General features: G+C 42.4%; 1 protein-coding gene across 2 annotated transcripts in view; it reads left to right on the forward strand.

The window, feature by feature from the left end:
- The window catches only part of Psme4 (proteasome activator subunit 4), a 124,025-nt gene that overhangs the window by 10,852 nt on the left and 97,366 nt on the right, over positions 1-15,807 (forward strand). For both annotated transcript variants that reach the window (XM_023703556.1, XM_004643409.2), the window contains exons 3-7: positions 7,136-7,180; positions 10,712-10,861; positions 11,405-11,468; positions 12,154-12,228; positions 13,828-13,950. In XM_023703556.1, coding sequence (XP_023559324.1) covers positions 7,136-7,180; positions 10,712-10,861; positions 11,405-11,468; positions 12,154-12,228; positions 13,828-13,950 — 457 coding nt within the window. The remainder of the gene's footprint in view (positions 1-7,135; positions 7,181-10,711; positions 10,862-11,404; positions 11,469-12,153; positions 12,229-13,827; positions 13,951-15,807) is intronic.

The following is a 15,807-nucleotide window of genomic DNA, read 5'->3' on the forward strand; positions in this document are numbered from 1 at the left end:
TCTCCCTCTCCCCTTCTCCCTCTCCTCCTTTCCTCCCTTTCCCCCATTCTTTCATCCTACCGCCCCTTTCCTCTTTTTCAGGCAGGGTCTTCCTGTGCAAGTCCGGCTGGCCTTTAACTTGTTGTGTACCCCAGGATGGTTCTGCACCTGTGCAGTCACTGCATCAGCCTCCTGAGTGCTGAGATTATAGGTGTGCACCACCATGCTTGGCTTTAATTCATTTTTAAGCTTTATTTTTTTTCATGCATTCTAAAGGTACCTCAGGATTATACTTTTTTTAAAATAATAATATATCTCTAGAGAAAGTTGTTGTTTTCTTTTCTATTCCTTAAAAATTTCAGTGTATTTTAGTAGCTCACAGAACATAGATGCCATTAAAGCATGCACTTGTGAGCTAGACGTGGCGCGCATCTGTAGCCCTAGCATTCTGGGAGGCTGAGGCCCAGAGACCACAAGTCAGGCCCACCCAGGACAATTTACCTGCCGAGTGAAATCCTGCCTTACAGTGCAAGGCAGGGAGTGCAGCTCAGTGTGAAGCCTGGGCTCAGTTCCCAGGCACCTCCTGCCCCCAGGGCTGTATGTGGCTGAGGACAGCAGTTAGAAGCAGAGGGAATGAGTGGACTATATCATACGGTAAAAATGCTGCAAACACCACCTAGCTGGCATCAGTGAGAAATTTACTTGTTTCTAAACAAGTGCTAGTGTTGTCCAAAAACTTCAGTAGGTTTATTTATAATTGTTACAGAATTGGACTACTGAAATTTGTTTACTGAAACACTTTGACTGTCCCCACATTTATATTAAATATATACAAATGAAATTGAAAAAATTGCCAATACCTGGTTCCTGACACTGTTTTTTTATTTTTTGTCTTTTTGGGACAGGGTTTCACTGTGCAGCTCAGGCTGGCCTTGGGCTCACCCACTGCCTTATTGCCCAGGAGGGCCTTAAATGCCCTCCTGAGCCCTGGAATTACAGGGGAGGGAGGGCATCACGGGCCTGTGTCCCCTTAGTGCCTGTCTATTACTGGTTTTTCCATTCAGTCCTATGCTAACTTGGGTACCTTCTGACTCCAAGGGAAAAAATACATGGTCCTCTGGAGTATCAGTTGCAGGAAGAAAAAAATGGCTGTTTGAGATTGAAATGTTTTCCATGGTACATGCTGCTGCATGCTACCTAATTCACTCTTTTGGCGTAGTTGTTATGTGCATGGTGTGGAGGCCAGCCTCAGCTGAATAGTGAACTTAAGACCAGCCTGAACTACACAGCGCAGTCCTGTCTTAAAGGAGAGGGCCACCACATGTGCCTTGCTGGGCCCTTGCAGAGTGCTCGTAGCTGGTCTCTGGAAACTCAGATGGAGTTTCAAATTCTTAGCAGTTTCTTATACCAGATGCTGGAAGGGGAATTTGCTAATCTGAATTTCAGTAGATTTCATGTTACATCTGATTTTATTTTTTCATTATTTTTGTAAGTGTTAAGTACAAGGTCTACAGAGTCTCACTACACAGATCGGACTCATTGATCCTCCTGTTGTCAGCCTCCTAAGCGCTGGGATTGTAGGCGGCGCCACCACACCCAGCCTCAGTCTTCTCAGCGTGTGGGGGGAGGGGTGGGGGGAGGGGGCGCCACAGGCCAAGATTGAACCCCTGACTCCTGCATCTGCCAAGCAGGTGCTTTAACCCACTGAGCTATCTAGTCTGCCTACATCTGATTTTAGAGTTCCATAGTACGAGGCTGTGAGGTGAAGTTTCTTCGCCTTTCCAATGAAGACCACATTCTTCTGAGTGGCTTTTATAGCCTGAGTACTTCCACTGGTTGATTTCCAGGCGTTTGGCCTCGTATAAGCCTTGCTCTGAAGACCTTGCTGTGCCTCGTGCCCTGGCTCGGTGGTGTCCGTATGCCTGCCCCTAAGACGCTGTCTTGTTTCCTCCTGCCCTGCTCACTGGGTGGAAATGACCTTTGCTTTCAATTGCTTTGTATTCATCCCATTTCTGAGCCTGAGTTAAATACTACCAGCAACTGATAGTGATAATTTGCTACAAAGTTTAATAGATAAAATGATTAGTTTCTTCAAGAACCTTAATAAACATTGTTAATAGGGTATTTTCAAATTATTTTAATATAGTATCTGAGGAACCTTCTGTCTGCTCTTAAAATAGTTTTACTTAGAAATAAATAATGAAAGCCAGGTGTGGTGGTGCACACTGCAATCCCAGCAGTGGGGAGGCCGAGGCGGGAGGATCGGGAGTTCAAGGCTGATTTGGACGGCGTGGTGAGTTCAGAGCTATCCTGAACTGCATAGTGAGACTCTGTCTCAATAAAAAAGAAGTAGTAAGCTGAGTTATGATGATTTTGAGTGTTTCTGCCATAGTTTTTGTGCTAGGATCTTTTTAAAAATGACTTTTAAAGCAATTAAAAAGACTTAGTTGAGATCGATACAATCTCTCTCTCTCTCTCTCTCTCTCTCTCTCTCTCTCTCTCTCTCTCTCTCTCTCCTTGCTTATTTATATATTTTTCTTGGTTTTTCCAGGCAGGCCTCGCTCTGTAGCCCAGGCTGCCTGCATACTCACAGTGGCCCTGTCCACCTCCCTACTACTGGGATTACAGGGGTGCACCACCATGCCTGGCCAAAATTACCATTATTTAAACCAGCTACACATTGTATTTTTACAGATAGTAAGGATTTTTAAACTTTCTTAACATTTGCCATATAGGGCTTTTTTGTTTTTATTTTTTGCTGTCCTGAGGATTGAATCCAGGTCTGTGCACTACGCTACGCCCCCAGCCTTTTTTAAATTTTGAGATAGTGCTTCATTATAGTAACCTGCATGGGGCTCGGACTTGTGATCCTCTTGCATCTGTCGCCTCGTGTGCTGCGAATACAGGCATGTACCACAACATTCAGTTTATTTTTGCTTCAATTTTAATGAAAACCCAGTGCTGATGCTCTACCAATGATGAAAGTGCTGTACTTTGGGGTTTTTTGAGACAGGGTCTCACTGCACAGTTGAGGCTGTCCCCGAACTCACTGTGCTGCCTAGGCTGGCCTCCAACTTGCAGTGATCCCTTGCTTCAGCCTCCTGAGTGCTGGGATTAGAGGCGTGTGCCACCATGCCCGGCTTGTACTTTATTTGTGCCTAGGAGTAGGGTGGAGTGCTGTCCGTGGGATCTTTCTTTTTCCTTCCTTCCTTCTTTTCTGAGACAAGGTCTTACTATTCAGTTCAGGTTGGCTTTGAGCTCACTTTGTAGCCCAGGTTGGTCTCCAACTCACAAGATCCTCCTGCCTCAGCCTCCCAGAGAGTGCTGGGATTATGGGCATGTGCCATCATGCCTGGCTTGTCCTTAGGGTTGAGTACAGGGATATACTGCATTACTGAGTTGTACTTCTAGCCCTTTTTTTTTTTTAAAGTTTTGGTGCATACCAGCTGCCCAGATTTGGCAGGCCTCATCCCTCCTGCCTCTGCCTTGCAGTTAGTAGGCATGTGCCACCACTTCCAACAATATCTTTTTGGAGAAATTATGACCATAATTTTTAGTGCAGTGGTGTTGAAAGGTAATCACTTGCTCATTTAACTGAACAATATTAGATCTTGAGAAATGCTAGTAGGAGATGGAAATTTTTTTGTTTGATAGTGGATTTTAGATTTAGAAAAGACTTCTACATGAAGTATTTGACACATGCTTAAAGAACAAAGAATGCTACATGAAGAGTCACCATTCAGTTATGAGTAGATTAAGTAAGGCAGGTAGATCATTGCATTGTTACAGGTCCAAAGCCATTTACAAAACAATTCTGATTAATTGCTCTAAAATCAAATGGTAGTTCAAGTGAGCGTACAAGTGTTGTGGCTGCGAGCAGTCCAAACATTCTCAGCTCAGACTGTCCTCAGCTTGACAGCGTTTACTGAACACTCAAGTGGCTTAGCAGCCAGGGCCTCATCTTGTTGCCTGCACAGAGCCCCCAGAGCCGGGTGGGGGTGGGGTAGGCGGGGTCTGGAGGCTTGGCTGAGCTGCCTTTGCTCAGGTTGGTCTGCTGCATAGTGGCATTTTCTCTGTTAGTGTCAGCAGAAGGAGTGTGCTCAGGAAGTGGAGGTGTGGAAAGGACAAGTCGAGGAGTCATTGTTTCAGACTGGAGCACGAGCTTAGAACTGGGAAAACTCACTTAGGTAAAGTGAGTTAGAGACCTTGCTATTCTGGTGTGATTTCCTAAGACGCTACTCATGCAGTAGAATCTGCACAAAAGCAAAAGGAACACAAAAATTTTAATTCTATAAATTGAAAGTACCATTTACTTTGCCTGAATACTAAGTAGTAATTGCTACCATGTATTGTGCTTAATTCTGGGCCATTTAAGGACTTTCTATGTATTATCATATTTTCGTAACAATTTTAGAAAAGGTAGGTATTACTGCTCATACTGATAACAAACAACTGAGTTACAACATTGCGTTGCTAGGAAGTAAGCGAGATTGGCCTTCAAATTCGGATCCGCTGGGTGCAGAGGAAACCACTGTGTGCTCTGCTGTTGCTCTCTTTTTCAACTTACTGTGCCATTTCAAAGAGGAAACGGGGTTTGCAGAAATCCATCCAAACTTAGTCACTTGTGACTTAAGGGTTTTGAGTACTTATCATTTATTTTGAGACAGGGTCTTACTGGGTAGTTTATTTAATTTTATTTTTTGCGGAACCGGGGATTGAACTCAGGCCCTTGTGCTTGCCAGGGAAGCGCTTATTCCATTGAGCCATCTCCCTGGCCCTTACTGTGTAGTTTAGACTGGCCTTGAATGCACTGTGGTAGCCAAGCCTGGCCTCAAAACTCACTGTGATCCTCCTCTGTCAGCCTCTCAAGTGCTGGGATTACAGATGTGTGCCACCTTACCCAGCCTCTTACCACTTCAGAGTTACAAATTTATAATGATTGGAAGGTATATATTGGTTATTCATTCTCTCTTAACAATTAGAATTGTAAGCTGGGTGTGGTGGTGCACACCTGTAAGCCCAGCACTCCAGAGGCAGAGGCAGGAGAATCACCACTAGCTCAAGACCAGCCTTGACTACAGAGTGAAACCCTGTCTCAAAAAACACAACAAAAAAAGAAATTAGTGAAATAGACTGGTAGAGTCTAGCCTTAACCTTTTATTTTATTTTTAAACAGAAACATTGTTCCTTTCATCTTGAGAGATCACAAGAATCACAAAAGGTCACTACACAGATATCACAGGTTAGAGAGATTGTACCCTTTCCTGGATCAAGAACATAAATGCAGTGGTACAGGCCTTAAATAAGAGAAGGGGTTGAAATTGCTTTTTATAGGAACTGGTCACATGTCTACATACTCCAATCCTTGTCGTGAGGGAAATGACACTGTCAAGTGTTACCGCTAACTTCTGTGTCTGAGGAAGACTGGAGGGAACTGGAGCAAGTGTAGAGTCGTGTGCCCTTTTCTAGCTTGCTTCCTAGAACCGATAGTGACTGGAAGTTGGTTGGTGTGGGACAGTTAGAAGAACAGCAGGTTGTTGTGTGGCTCTACCTCTCTAGTTACCATAGAATTAGCGAAACTAAAGTTAACGTGAACAAAAATTGGGAGATACTGTAGGAAATAGAATTAGAAAAAGGTTTAAAAAAAAGTTTAAAACTAGGTGGCTCTTTAAAACTTGTCTGTTAATTCTATAATTTGTTACTAAGTGGTTCTTCAAGCCCAACTGAATATAGAGCCATAATCAGGTGCACTGGTGCATGCCTGGCATTTCTGTACTCTGGAAGGCGGAGGCAGGAGGATCCCAAGCCACTTAGCAAGACATTGTCTCAAAATAAAATATACAGAAAGGCGTAGGAATGTAGCTCAGTCCTGCGTGCAGTCCACAAGATCCAAAGCTAGTGAGCGATGTCTGCGTTGTTTTCTTGCTAGAAATGTGCATTGAGTGTGGTAGGTAAGGGTGAGTGCGTGTGAGTGGGTGACGCAGGGTGCGGTGACGAGCCCTGTGAGAGTACTTGGAGTGACAGCAGCCGGGATCTTCAGATAAAGCTGCTTTAGATAAAGCTGCAGTCTCCTGTTTTTTTCTGGGCAAACTTAGGTGTTCTTTAAACTGTTTCTGAATTTGCTTAGTTTTGTTTTTAAGAGAAAGAAAATCTTTTCTCTGATCAGAAAAGAATGGCTTCATTGCTGGCCGCGTGGTGTGGCTCTAACCTCAGCACTGGAGAGGCAGAAGCAGGAGGATCTCAGGGCGCAGGGCTACATAGTGAGACTGTCTCAGAGGAACAGAAGTGCTTCCAGTTGGCTCTGACCATGTGACCTTCTTGTTTTAAATTTGGAAACCATCTAATAAATTACTGCCTGTAGTCTTTTCTAGTCAATTTTTCTCTGAAAGCTTGAGATTGAAGATGATTCCTTCTAATCCCAAACAATGAAATTACAGTTCTTTTTTCTTGATATATATATATATAACTTGTGCTGGATTTTCTTAAGTTAGTCTTTGAAACTTTTTATAGTGTAGTGTTTTTGTTTGTTTTTTCGGTTTTTTTTGCGGTACCAGGAATTGAACTCAAGACCATGCGTTTGCCAGGCAAGCACTTATTCTACTGAGCTATCTCCCTGGCCCTATAGTTTAGTTTTTAAACTTTCAGAGAAGTGGAATAGACCTCTGGACTTCAGAATTTCAAGAAGCTTCATGAGAAAGTTTCAGGATTGAAATTCTGCCTAAACATCAACATTCTCCACATTTTTGAAATTTGAGGACTTGTACAGTAAGCAGTCATGATCTATTTAAAAATTGTAGCTCAGAGTCACTTAGTGCCCCTTTGTTTTGTTTGCTTGCAATTGACTTTGTAGTCATTGCTGCCTGCTTTGTAAAGATGGAAGTGGTTTGTCCTCCTTTTCCCGGGTAATGTTTTCTTCCTTTTTGTTCATATTAGCTAATGAGCACAGTGAGGATGGAGGAGAAGTAGATTAAGGAGGAGAGTGTTAGGATTGTACACGTTAAGCCTTGCAGTGCCATCTGCATGAAAGAGTGATCAGTGACTGTATGCAAACAGCTAATATCTGAATGTACCAACGTATGCTAGAGGCATTAATAGAATTAGATGTGCTCTTAAAATACCACAGACTAATTTATCAAATGGCCTTTCCCCCCTCCAGTTCTGTAGAAAATGTTCTCAAAACACTCGTGAAAAGCTGCCGACCGTAAGTAGTTTCTCGTTTTATCCATCTCTTGTTGTTCTGTGGCCCTTTTCTTTTACTCCTTCAAAAGGAAATTAAAGAAAAACATTTTCCAATGTTGTGATGTTAGCCACTGACATTTCATTCCTAGCTCTTGAACCAGGTTTTCATGTAATGCTTAATGAATTTTGAAAATTTTAAGCCACTCATCATAAAGTAAGAACATTATAATTTACATATAAACATTTTCATTTGAAAGGTTTTCTTGGACAATACTGGTTATTGAGCGCAAAAGTGCATTGTAGATTGAATTGAAATGTGACGAATGATGGGAAGATGGTCTATTTTTTCTGCTGTGTTCTCTTTAATTAGAATACTTAACTCTCTGTAGTCAGTACTTTTTAATTAAAAATGAATGAGTCAGGCATAGTGGCGCATGCCTGTAATCCCAGCGTATTGGCATGGTGAGTGAGGCAGGAGGATTGCAAATTGGAGCTCAGCCTGGGTGACTTCATGAGACCCTGTCTCAAAATAAGAAAGCTGGGGTGGTAGTTCAGTGCAAGCACCTTGCATTGAATCTCCAGTATAACAGAATTGAATGAAAGTTTAATTGTAGATACCTGAACTGCTGCTTCCTTGTTCCTGCTAGAGGCTAGTCTAAGACTACAGTAGTCTGTGGTGCAGCACGTCCTTCTGGTCGGAAAGCCCTTGTCATCGTAATTTGTAATGTATGTGTTCCTAAATCAGAGACTTGGCCAAGCTGCCCTGCCGGTCGTCTCGGGCAGACGTGTCCTCAGGCCTGAGGTGCTCCCTAGCATCTGCACAGCCCGGATCACCTTGTCCCCGGCGGCTGTAGCTCTTGGCCCAAGAATCACAGGGTGCTTTCTGGGATTATCAGGGACTCACAGAACCCCTAAGCTTTTATTTTGGGTTAGTAGGCTAACGGTTGACTTGAGAAAATTAGGAAGGGGAATTTTAATGTGTGAGATCCTTGAGGAAATAAAAAAAAAAAACGTACTGGTTTTTGCTTATTTCTTTTTTAGTACCAGGAATCAAACTCAGGACCTTGCACTCGCTGGGCAGATGTTTAAGCTGCAGAGACTCGTGTCTCTCTCTCTCTCTCACACACACACACACACACACACACACACACACACACACTTATTATTGACAAGAGTCTCATTCTGTAGCCTAGGCAGGCCTTGAATTTGAGGTGATCCTCCTGCCTTAGCCTCCCAAGTGCTGAGATTATAGGCATGTGCTACAATGCCCAGCTTCTGAACTTTTTTACTTTTTATTAGTACATACCTTTCATACATAATGATCAATTCATATAGGAAATCTGTACCTGTACATAATGTCTTAATTCTTTTTATCCTATTTCTTTTTAAAAAAATTTCCACACAGGGGCTGAGGTACATCTCAGTGGTTTAAGCACCTGCCTGGTAAGCACAAGGACCCAAGTTCGATCCCTGGAACCATATGCCTGTAATCTCAGTGCTGGGGAGGCTGAGACAGGATGAATACGGGTCTGAGCTGAATAGCGAGGCCCTCTACCAAATAAATAAAAGATTAATAAAATTTCTACACAAAGAACTGGCTTAACACAAATATTACCAGAAATGTAATTCTATTTTTCACATAAAAGAACAAGGTGAATTGTGGTTTTTTTGTTTTTTGTTTTGTTTTGTTTTGTTTTTCTTTTTTTTTTTCTTTTTTCTTTTTTTTTTTTTGTGGTACTGAGGATTGAACTGGGACTTTGCACTTGCCAGGCAGGTACTTGTGCTGCTGAGCTCTCTCTCCAGCCCTGTGATTTAAATTAACACAGGTCTTCTGTTTTTTTTTTTTTTTTTTTTTTTGGTCTTTTTGAGATGGTCTCACTGTGTAGTTCAGGCTGGCCTTGAGCTCACTTTGTAGCCCAGGCTGGTCTTGAACTCACTGTCCTCCTGCCTCTGCCTCCTGACTGCTGGTATTACAGGTATGCGTCACCATGCCCCACTAACACAACTCTTTAAAATAAGATTAATAGGGCTGGTGAGATGGCTCAGTGGTCTAAAGCACCTACTTAGAACAAGCTTAGCAAAGCACAGGGACTGCAGTTCAATCCCCCAGCACCACATGCCAGTCAGCCCTGCCCCCTGGTGGGCTGAGCTGGCCACACACACACACAAATAAAATTTTAAAAAAATAAAATAAAATAAGATTAATAAAGTTCATAATGGCCAAACCTGAATTGGATTTGGAAAGCTTTCCCAGCTTTTTAAAATTTGTTTATTTTTAGTACAAGGTCTATAGGAACTCATTACACAGATCGGACTCTGTAGTGATTCTCCTGTGTTCAGCCTCCCGAGCGCTGGGATTATAGGCTGCGCCACCACGCCCAGTCTCAATCACTGTCTCAGCAAGCCCCGGGGGCAGGGCCCGCATGGCATTCCACACCATCCCATGCCAGGCCTGGGATCAAACCCCGGTTGCTGTGTTCTGCCTAAGCAGGCATTTTAGTCCGCTGAGCTATCTGGCTGGCCTTCCCAGATTTTTAGAGAGGTCTCTTTCTCAGATGTTGTTCCTTATTTTAAGCATATTAAGTAAGAATATGTATATCTTCAGCCGTTTGCCTCATTCTGTGGGTTCTGTAGCTTGCTCCTCACCCTGGGGCACTCTTGGCTGTGTCCCGGGTCTCGGAGCTCTGGGTCCTGCAAGACCAGGTCCTTGGGCAGTCCTGCCTGGTGTAGGGCTGCGGGCCGGGGCAGGCAGGCTCACCTGCGACCCAGGCCTGTGCTGTGCTCAGCTGCTTGCTGTGCCGTTTCTTATGGAGGGTGGAGTCTTCCTTTGTGGGCTGGAGGTGGAACCCAGGACCTTGCACGGGCCTGGCAGGTGGTCAGCCCTGGTGACATCCCAGTCCTTACAGTTTAGTGACCAGAGTCTTGTTTGGCTAGCCTTGGAGTTGCAAAGTCCCTCTGCCTCAGTCTCCTGGGACTGCAAGTACACACCACTGTGCCTGCTGGCTGGGTTTTTAGGTTTTTGTTTTGGTTTGGTTTTTTTGGTTTCCACTGCATAGCACCATTGAGGGAGAAGCACCAGTATATTCAACTTTGTAGATCATTTAAGTGACTTTATTTTTTTGTCTTAGTTTATCAGCCTTATAGCGTATTTTGAAGTCTCTTAGACAAGAGAACTGACTTTATCCCAAGTAGAACAGGGTTTTTGTTCAGTTTTTAGAGGCAGGGCCTTGCTAACTAATCCCAGCCGCCTGAGCTTGGGATTCTCCTGGCCCACCAGCTGGGTGCTGGCGTTGCAGGCATTGCTGGCGTATCTGGTCTATTTACTTCTGTGAAAGGGAGTGTTTATGCAGACACAGCTGATGCTCTGTAGTGTGGCATATCTTAGGAACCCCCCACCTTGTGCACCGATTTGAACAAACCAAGGTCTCGCGCATGCAAGGCGAGCCTTGCAAGTGCAGCTCGGGGCTCCGTGCCCTTGCTGTCAGCCTCGTGTTGGGGTCTCAGAGCCTTCACCCATTAATCGGATGCATGTAAAGCTTTTCTTTCTTATTAGATACTTTCCAGCAGACGCAACTGCAGAAATGTTGGAAGAATGGCGGCCTTTAATGTGCCCTTTTGATGTAACAATGCAAAAGGCCATCACTTACTTTGAAATATTCCTTCCTACCTCTCTTCCTCCAGAACTTCATCATAAAGGTTTTAAGTAAGTAGATACTAGAATGTGGCAGGGAATACAGATAGGACAACTGGTAAAGCAAGAAGTTTTTTAAAAGTTGCTACCTTATAATGTTTATTCACTTGAAGTGTGTGAAGTTGAACATAACTTTGTAAACAGAGAGAACAGTGCTTGTATAGCGAGCTGAGAACTTTGTTTTGTTTTGTTTCCAGCTTTTAAAAACAGCTGAGTAAAGTGGGGCCTTCAGGCAGGCAAGGAAGGGGCAGTATGAGGATCAAAGAAGAGGGCAGGGGAAGGGGCAGGAAGCAGGAGATAGATTGAACAGGAGATAGATTGGTGCGGACGGTAATAATTGAACAGTGCAGTCTATTGGATTACATTTTATAGCATAAATAAATTGGAATATTCATACAAAAATACTTTGTTCCACTAAGTTTGTAACTGTCAGTATTGTTTTTTCTAGGTTGTGTAGTTATCAGTAAGACTAGATTTAAAAAGTACAGAGGATACCTAGCTTTGAACCAGTTTCTATAGTCACTTGCTATTCGTAACAGCATTTTTCTTCTTCAGACTTTGGTTTGATGAATTAATTGGCCTTTGGGTTTCAGTGCAGAATCTCCCACAGTGGGAGGGGGTGAGTATGCCGCTTTGTTCTTGAGACACTTTCTAGCTTGGAGAGAAATAGGTCATTTGATGATTGCAGCTACTTAAGGTTGCTGATGATAATGCTGCAGTCAATTCTTTTTCATTTTATTTACTGTTCTCTTACAGTAGTGTTTTGGTTTTATCAGGGTCTGAATTCAGATATGTATTGTGAAACGTAGCAGTTTTGTTTGGTGCCCACGCTGTGTGGTGCAAGACACGTGGCAGACGTTCTGTGCCTGTTTATTCCATTAAATTTCTCTCCTGTGTTCTGTATGGTGCATGTCTGTCACCTTCACTTTCAACAGCATTTCAGGGGCAGTTAATTTAAAATTTTTAACATGAATCAGAATTAAGTTTGGAGATTCTTAAACCTCTAAGCTGTAAATTATATCTTATCTGTCCTCTATCCCCCCCCCCCACAAAGAGACATATGTGTACATTAAGTTGTGCTAATGATTACTGAAAAGAACAAGTAAATGAGGGACATGACCATGATGTTGAAAAAGACCAACGTATGTGTCATGGTATACAGTGGTGCCCATCTGTAATCCCAGGGAGGCTGGGGCAGGAGGGTCCCAATGAGTTAAAGCCAGAAGTACGTAGTGAAAGCCTGTCTCAAAACACACAAACAGAAAACCAGATACACCTATTAACTTTTTTCTTTTAACTTTCAGCAACTGGTGAATCTGTTTGCGCGACTGGCTACGGATACCATAGGGTACATAGATTGGGACCCATATGTACCGAAGGTAACTGCAGCATTTGCACGGGGGGATGCATGGCAGCCTGATGGCAGCGTCAGCCCTGTCACAGTGTGTTTCAGTATTCTGATGCCAGGTGCAGCGGGGCTGGGAACATAGCTCGGCAGTCCCAGCGCCTGCCTGGCAAGCACAAGGACTAGGGTATGATCCCTGGTTCCTTATGCCGTGCTGGCCCCAGAATCCCGGGTACACTGTGCCCACCACCGGAACCAGGCATGGTAGCTCACCCCTGTAATCCAAGGTGGGGGAGGCTGTGACAGGAGGATCACTATGAGTCCAAACTGCGTAGCAAGACCCTGTGCCAAATAAACACATAAACAAATAAGTAGTGGTTTTTTTGTTGCTGTTGTTTGTTTTTTGCGGAACCAGAGATTGAATTCAGGCTCTTGCGCTTGCCAGGGAAGTGTTTTTCCACTGAGCCATCTCCCTGGCCCCAAGTAATGGTTTAAGAAACAAAGAATGCCCGGTGCCATGAAGACTTTGATTAATAGTGAAAGCTTGTATATGTTAATTTATAGAGATTAGTTATTTTTGAACGGTAACTGGGCCCACAAGGAATTATAAGTGATCTTTCCTCATCCTTGCAGGGTGGGAAGTGTAAACTGTATGTGTCGATAGAGCTAGGCGCATCATTAAGGGCGGCGTACGCTCACCTGTCAGCCAGGTTTTCTGAATGTCCATATTGTGTACATCACAGTATGTGTTTTTCCAGAGTACTACCACTGGGCTGTCTTCAGTGTTACTCTCCCTGCAGTGTGGTTTCTCGTAGAACTTCCCCAAGGCTTAGGGTGCGCATCTGTACCCTGACATGGGGGCAGGGCTGGGGCCGCCGTGCACCTCTGGTGCTGAGCTCCCCGGCTGTTGGCTGCTAGGAAGTAATTAAGGAGAGGCCACTTCTTAATATCTTGGTGCCTCCCAGGAGTGGCAAGTAGAGGGTATGGATGTAATTACTTTAGAGGTACTGACTAATGTGGATGTATAGTACGTAGGGGAAAATAACATCAACATTAGGGTCTTGGGGCAAAAATATAGATAGCTGTTTTTTGCCTATTTTGTGTCCTTGGTGTGGAATAAAGACACAGAAAACTATTTGTGTAGGTTTAGAAAGTTGAACAGGGTCAAAAAACATTAGGTCTGACTAAGCTATCTGCATTTTGCCTTTTTATGCTTTGTTTCTTCTGCGGAACTGGAGATGGAACTCAGGCCCTTGCACTTGCCGGCAAGTGCGTGTTCTACTGCTCTGTCTCCCTGGCCCCTGCCTTTTTATGTTTGACTACAGATCGCTCATTTGTCTGTTTTGAGATACAACTGCCTTATAGTCACGTGCTTGTGACCATATATGTAATTTTTCGAGAATTGAGGAAATACATAATTTTGAAAGAATTGTCGTTCAATCCCCAGTTCTGCCAAAAAGAAAAAAAAAGTTGTAATTATTATACAAGTAATACATAATTTTTGTATATAATTTTTAAAGGATTGAGCAAATTACCATTTAGAATTTTGCTTAAAGCTCCTGTGATAAAATGAAAATATGTTAAAAGTACTAATATCTAACACAAGTAAATTTTTCTTTTCTTCTTTCAAAAGATATTTACAAGAATTTTGAGAAGTCTAAACCTCCCGGTGGGAAGCAGTCAAGTGCTGGTTCCAAGATTTCTAACAAACGCGTATGACGTAGGGCATGCTGTGACATGGGTCACCGCCATGATGGTTTGTAGTCAGTTATTTTGTTTCATATAGCTCAGCTTTGTTTTGCCTCAACTGGACAAAAATGCAAGACCACCTTAGTGGCTAGGTTAGTTCCTTGATTCCTGGAGTTTTCTTTCTTTGCCTCTCCAACTCCCCATCCTACTTTTCCTGTTCTTCTTCCTCTAGTGCTAGAGATTGAACTTAGGGCTTCTCACATGTTAAAATTTTCGGATATTTTCCAATGTAGTACGTTCATGCTTACTAGATCCAGGTCACAGTGATCTGCCATTTATAAGTCTTACTAACCGATGAAACTGGAAAATAGGGTAATTCTGAGCAAATTAGAATGTCTAACAGTTTTACAGACTAGAAATAAGACTCATATGAAAAAATTTTCCTGAGATAGGATTAGAATTCAGAGTTTTGCATATACTTAGAAACTCTATAAAATATTATACCAAATAGAGTGCTCAATAGTTATCTGCAGCAAAGGAAGAAGAATGGTGGATTGAGTTACGTTATCATTGTAGGAAAGAAAAAATATTTTGATGTCATCTTTTAAATACAGTATTAACCTCCAGGGTGTGTTGAGAAGGCTATTGAGACTGGGCATGGTGGTGTGCGCGCCTTTGATCCCAGCACTTGGGAGGCTGTAAACAGTCGGATCACTGAGTCCGATCTAGTAGTGAGACCCTGAACACCCTGTAGACCCTTCCCTAAAATACCAAAAAAAAAAAAAAAAAAAAAATCTATATATATAGATATAGATACATCTATCTATCTATGTAGATAGATAGATATATCTATATATAGATACACACATACATTTATATGTATGATACTAAAACTGCATTATAATTCTCTGGCTTATTTTTACATAGCCTTTTAGTTTTTGCCTTGAATTACTCAGATATTTTTTTCTATGAAAAAGCATGATGAGTTTCATAGCTTTATAGCAAGAAACTCAAGCTCTTATTTTTTTTTTCAATTTTATTTTCCCATTTCATTATTAGAGGGAAAATCCTTTTTTTTTTTTTTTCCCCTGTTATCCAGTAAGAACAAAACCAAACTCAGACATTTACTGTCTTACATAGACAATAAATTGAAATTTATTTTTGGGAACCACTGAATTAGATAAAATTCTTTCAGTCAAAATGTGGATAGATGTAACACATTTGTTATCACTTCTTTTTTGAAGCATAGTCTCACAGTGGAGTTCAGTCTGGCTTTGAATTCACTGTGCAGCCACGCTGGCTCGCTGGCTCGTAACTAGTGGGGTCCTCCCACCTCAGCCTTCTCAGTGCTGGGATTGTTGGAATGTAGCAGTGTGGCAATTTTGTTCATTTAAAACATTTAGAAATAATCATCAGCTATCCAAATTCATTTATATAAATTTCTCTCCTTTTTTTTTTTTTTTCTTTTTTTTGCAGAATCAGGAGTTGAACTCAGGCCCTTGTGCTTGCCAAGCAAGCGCTTATTCTACTGAGCCATCTCCCTGCCCCCTCTCCCTTCTAATGCAATTAGAAATTTACTTGGTTATTTAAGGAAAGCTTGTATACTTTATACTGCTGTTCTTGGTTATTTTAAGATGATAATCTTGGCAATAAATTTAATATCCACGACAGTGGACTTCAGGTCCATAAAGTACTATTGTCCTGGGTTGAAAGATACCCTTTTAATTTTATAATTTACCTCATATAAGTTGTACTTATTTTAATAGAGTGTCTTAAATTGATTTTTGTGAAGTTCATTGGGAAATTATTTTTGACTTTTTAAAATTTAATTTTAGGGGCTGGAGAGACGGCTCAGTGGTCTAAAGCACCTACTTGGAACTAGCTTGGCAAAGCATCAGGGACCGCGGTTCAATCCCCCAGCACC

Source organism: Octodon degus, unplaced genomic scaffold, assembly GCF_000260255.1.
Source record: "Octodon degus isolate 3935 unplaced genomic scaffold, OctDeg1.0 scaffold00174, whole genome shotgun sequence".
NCBI lineage: Eukaryota > Metazoa > Chordata > Mammalia > Rodentia > Octodontidae > Octodon > Octodon degus.